The 5,450-nt window shown below is 43.4% G+C and overlaps 1 protein-coding gene across 1 annotated transcript in view; it reads left to right on the top strand.

Annotated features, from left to right (window-relative positions):
- Nucleotides 1–355: 355 nt before the first annotated feature.
- BCAT1 (branched chain amino acid transaminase 1) overlaps nt 356–5,450 on the top strand; it is a 103,872-nt gene continuing 98,777 nt past the window's right edge. The window contains exon 1 of the mRNA XM_031032865.2: nt 356–681. Coding sequence (XP_030888725.1) covers nt 676–681 — 6 coding nt within the window. The 5' untranslated portion in view covers nt 356–675. The remainder of the gene's footprint in view (nt 682–5,450) is intronic.

The following is a 5,450-nucleotide window of genomic DNA, read 5'->3' as shown; positions in this document are numbered from 1 at the left end:
TTTTCCAGATCCTGAAGAAACTGGCAAAAATGGTGGTATCTGAGGGTGGGCTGTGGAACTGAAACAAAGAATGGGAGAAAGAGAGACTGGCAAACTTTTAAAAACCAGACACATGTTCTTTCCATTAAAAAATACGTTTAAAATGTTCTGCTTCTGATGATGGGAATCCACTGTATAATTTTGAACAGGACGTGCGGGAACGTTTCTCTGGGGGTAGTGGGAAGTGAGGCGGGCAGGCAGCCGGCTAAGAAGGGAGTGGCAGTCAGGATCGTTTCCTCCTTCTCCTTGGCATCCCGACACTCGCAGTCAGTAACTGAGGCGTGACATGTGGAAACGTGTTGGAAACACTGACACCCCCCAGGAGTGAGTGGTGAGGGAGGCTAGGGCTGGCGCTGGGTCGGACTCTCAGTGCTGGGAGAGACTCTACCCTCTGGGGGCGGGCTGGGGGAAACACAGCCTCAAGACTCTTCCTGCTGATGCAATCTGCGAGAGCCCGCGATCTCGGCTGCGAGAGGGCCAGGCTGCCATCCCGCCCGCCACGTGTCGCTGCCGCCAGCCCGGCCGCTTCTCCAGGCACTCGTTCCCGCCGCCGCCGCCGCGCGCACCCCACGAGGGCTGGGACGGACCCGGCTTGCCCTCCGCGCAGTTGCCCCGGTCGCCACGGCTCACCGAACCATGAAGGTAACTGCTTACGATTTGGGCTGTATTTTACAAAAAGCCGTGTGTGTGGATCGAGCCTGCGATTCCTCAGAGACACAGTTGGCAGAGAGGGGACGGAAGCACGCCTACCGTGGTGTTGCCACGCAAACATTTTTCGTACTTTCTTTGTCGGTCCTCGTTGGTCGGGACCTGCCATTCTTTTCTTTTCAGACTTGCTCACAGGATGTGCCTCCTCAGGCTTTTTCCCTACTGCATGGGTGAGCGGAGATGAAAGGCTGCTCGCACCTCCCTCCCCTACCTGTTTTGAAGTTTGGAAAGGAAGAGGAAGCTTTTTTTCAATTGCTAAGATGCACAGGAGGTGGGGGGATTTGGGGGAAAAGGTCTTGGGGTGTTTCTGGCTGTAAACAGGGGTTTCCTGGTGGGTGTATATAATGAAGGAGGGAGGTGCAGAGCCAGGGGATGAGGGTGGGAGAAGGGAGGGAAAACTGCCTCATCGCTATTAAAAGCAGAAGGCTAGTCTTGCTTGTGGAAATTAAAAGCATCTACGAGTTACAAATCATGTTAGCCTAAGGGCATTTTTTTATTAAACTGAGTGAGCCGCCCTAATGGTTTTCATTCTTATGCTAATCAAGGATAATTAGCCTATCGGCCTATTCTGATGGTTTAGGTGTAGGACTGGTGTCTTCCTGTTCTTACACTTTGGAAAACTGCAATGACGTTAAAAACTGAAGAGCAGCTTTTTTAAGGGAAACTGAAGAGGAGCCCGTAGCCCTGCCATCTAACTCTTGGGACGCGGCTCCTGGCGGCTCAGTCGGTTAAGTGTCTGCCTTCGGCTCAGGTCCTGATCACAGGGTCCTGGATTCGAGCCCCGAGTGGGGCTCCCAGCTCAGCGGGGAGCCTGCTTCTCCCTTTGCCCCTCACCCCACTGGTGCGCGCTCTCTCTCAAATAAATGAATAAAACTCTTTAAAAAAATGTCTTGGGTGGAAGAGATATATAACCTGAACTTTTAGGAGAAATAAACCCACGTTTCAGCATTTTGAAGGAGGAAAATTGAAGTATGGTTCTTAACTGCACTTATCCACAAGCCATCCCAATCCACAATTTCACTTACAAGAAGTAATATGTAAATGGTGCCTCTTTCACCAAACAAAAATTTCTGCTAAGATTAATCGGGAACTGAGTGAAAACACTGTTTTGTGTTAAAACAAGATCATGAAAGTGCACCACAGTGAAAAATTTAGCAGCCTTTCCTTCCATAGTCAGATATTCTATTTCTGCCCTGCTCATTCCTGTCTAATTTTAACTGAAAAATACACTCTGATCACATTTAGGGTTAGTGAGTAATAGGAGAAAATTATGAGAATAAACACTCGTGCTTTTCCAGGTTTCCCTGTGCTATGTGAACTTGTAGTTGACTATACATTTTTGTAAATTCATGGATGCTTTAACTTGAGTCCAAAAACCCCTATCCTTTTTACAAGGTATTTTTATAACACAGGAAACTAGAAGATATCTTCAAGTAGTCTCGTATCTCTTTTCTGATATTTTACTGAGATTGGGAAAGAAAAGATTGTTTTTTTAGGCATTGATGTGGGAAACAAAGGCAGAAGAAAAATTATTAAATTTCCTTACTACTTAGAGCTCACTGACAAGTCCTTGAAACAGGCAGAGTGACATTCCTCTAAGGACTCAAAAGCCTCAGTGTTAATACTTTGCTAAGGGCAAAAGGCAATCCTGAACACCGCCCCCCCTGCCCCCAATCAGGATCCTGTAAGTCTACTTTAACATATAAAAATTCCTTTGGAAACTTCCTTTATCTCTAAACCCCCCAAGATACGTGTTGGCAATCATCCCCCAAGCATATGGCCCACCGATATACATCTGCAGGGTTTCATGACTAAGGTTTCATTAGATGGTAATAAATGACCTCTTCCCCAACAATAGCTAGCCCCCTCAAGGTCCTGGAAACCTTACTTCCAAAATTCCTTAGAGACTTCCGCGATCCCTAACCCCCTACCAACTTGAAAGTATATAATGGGCCACTCCTCATGACCCCCTTGCAGCTCTTTCTACACACAGGTCCTGTCCCTGTGCTTTCATAAAATCACCTTTTTGCACCAAAGACTTCTCAAGAATTCTTTCTTGTTATGGCAAAAACTTTTCTACCTTCCTTTCACCTATTATTATTTTTTAAATGTTATTTGCACTTGGCACCAAGATAGGCTCTGTCCTTGACAGATTTTCCAGACATGGCTCCCTTCCCGGGGAGCGTATATTTTAAGATGGACCCATAAAGCGTGGGCTGAATAAGAAAAATAGCATATACATCAAATAGAATGTGTATAAGAATAGTAAGTACATATTATGATTGACTAAATTAGGGTGGAGATTGAAAAGATTCATATATCTAAAGGGGTAGAGACAAGAGAAGTCATTGTCAGGGATGTATAGTCAAGTGAAGGAAGTGAGAGAGCTTGACTGGCAGCAAGGGTAGAGAGGGCTGTTTCTGTGTGTGTGCAGAGGGTAGGACCTGGGGCCTGGCAGGGAGAGTGGTTTACTTTTCAGACACAGGATGTGGCCCCTCAGGCAAGACTCAGGGATGCATAGCTAGTGCAGCAGGCCTAACAAAAGGGCATTGGTAGAAACTGGTGGTGAGAAAAAAGGAAAAAGGGAGGGAAAAATAAAAGACAAGAATTTATTTTGAGCTTATATTTCATTTAGTGAGTTTCCATAATAAACCATTTCATTTGATTTTAGAACTACAGAGAGAAAGGAAGGAAAGAAAATTTTCCATTTGTATGCAAGAATTTCTCTTGCCCAGTCATCTCATTGAACCCCCAAGAAGGTCTAATGATTTGAAATGGGTTTAAAACCTCCTGAAAGAAAGTTGAAAACAGTCATTTGATTATTACAGAGATTTATGCTAAGAATGAAAAACAAGTTGTGGTTTCTTTCAGCTGTGTATTTTTTTTCATTGTTTTCATAATTTTAGATTTTATCCCTTATTTCAGGTCAGGCCTGTTAGTTCTGTAGGGGAGGAAAAATAATTTTCCCTCTATCCTTCTAGGTTCTTGGCTGAGACCCCCTTGTCATAAAACACAGATTAACAGGAGAAAAACAAACAAACGTTTAATAAATGTGTACCTCCTGTATACATAGGAGATATCCAGGAAAAGTAACTCCCCAAAATGGCCCAAGCTATCACCTTAAATATCATCTTCAGCTAAAGACAAAGGAAAGAGGCTGGGGACGTGGTGAGGGGGGGAGACAGGCTGGAAGTTTTTAGGCAGAGCACAATAAGCAGTGTAAGGTTGCAGATTTAAATCAGTACTTTCTCCACTGATAAGTGTTTTGACACTTAGTTATCCTTCTCTTCAGAGAAGAGACACCCTGTACAGAGGTGGGAGTCTCCCTGAAAAATGGAGGTTTCCCTTATGAATGTAGATTTCCCTCAGAAAATGGCAACTTCCACTGTTTTCAGAGATTGTCCTGTGTCTGACACCTCTCAAAAATAACCAGTCCAAAATAATTATTATGCCAAAGAGGCAAATTTTTGGTGTGGCATATTCTACTCCCTTTCAGCTTATTTCTAATATCAAGATATAAACCAGCAAAGTGAACAGCTCAATAGTAGTGTTATTGACCTGAGAGGTCTGGGCTTATGAATAACTATTTCTGTGCATCAATGAAAACTTGTTTCTAAACTGGCCATCTTGAGTGTTTGGGTTGGTTATATCTTTTGGGGTTTCACGTTGTCTGCTTCTTCAAATGACCTCCTCTCACTGGGTGTAAGAAGATGGAAATTAAGAGCTTTTTCTTTTTCCCTTTAGGCTTGGCAAGCACAATTCCTATAAATAACAGATGCCACCCTAGGGAAACCCAGTGGAATGTTCACCCATCTGCCTAAGGGGATTTGGTTATCATATGATGGAGAGAATCTAAGACCGTCCACGATAGACATTATTATCCCAGGCATCCTCTACTTTCTGTATGGTACCATCATTCTTTCTGAGCATAGGAGGAAACTGGTCTTCTCACTTTACAGTTGTAAATGTGGGCAGTCTGTGTTGTAACTTTATTCCCTCAACAGCTGTCCAAATGCACTAAACATTTAACATAACATATGGCAAACATTCCTACTGATAGGCTTTCCTGAGCCTCTGTAGCCCATTTGGTAATGCATGTTAGTGCCCATTCAACTAACACCTCTGACATTGGATTCTGCATAAATCAACTGAGACATAAATGTGAGGTGCAACTCAGGTTTTTTAAGTGTTTCAAAATTAAGCATTCGGGATGCTCTGATTTACAAATATAACTTTGCAAATATTTGCAAACATCTTAATCCTAAGATCTGGTCTGATTCACAGCAGCAGTGGTGAATGCAAAGCCAAAAGCAGAATCGATAACATCAGGGTTCAAGTGCCAATTGCACCTATGCTTCTGATTAGTCCCCTCAAATCCACAAGCTGAAGAATATTACCTCTAGAAATTGAGTATTTTTATTTAATTAATTAATTTATTTTTTTCCTTTTTTTTATTATGTTATGTTAATCACCATACATTACATCATTAGTTTTTGATGTAGTGTTCCATGATTCATTGTTTACGTATAACACCCAGTGCTCCTTGCAGAATGTGCCCTCTTTAATACCCATCACCAGGCTAGCCCATCCTCCCACCTCCCTCCCCTCTAGAACCCTCAGTTTGTTTTTCAGAGTCCACAGTCTCTCATGGTTCGTTTCCCCCTCCAATTTCCCTCCCTTCATCCTTCCCCTCCTGCTATCTT

Source organism: Leptonychotes weddellii, chromosome 5, assembly GCF_054177405.1.
Source record: "Leptonychotes weddellii isolate Sample4059 chromosome 5, ASM5417740v2, whole genome shotgun sequence".
Lineage (NCBI taxonomy): Eukaryota > Metazoa > Chordata > Mammalia > Carnivora > Phocidae > Leptonychotes > Leptonychotes weddellii.
This window is presented reverse-complemented; position numbering and strand designations above follow the sequence as displayed.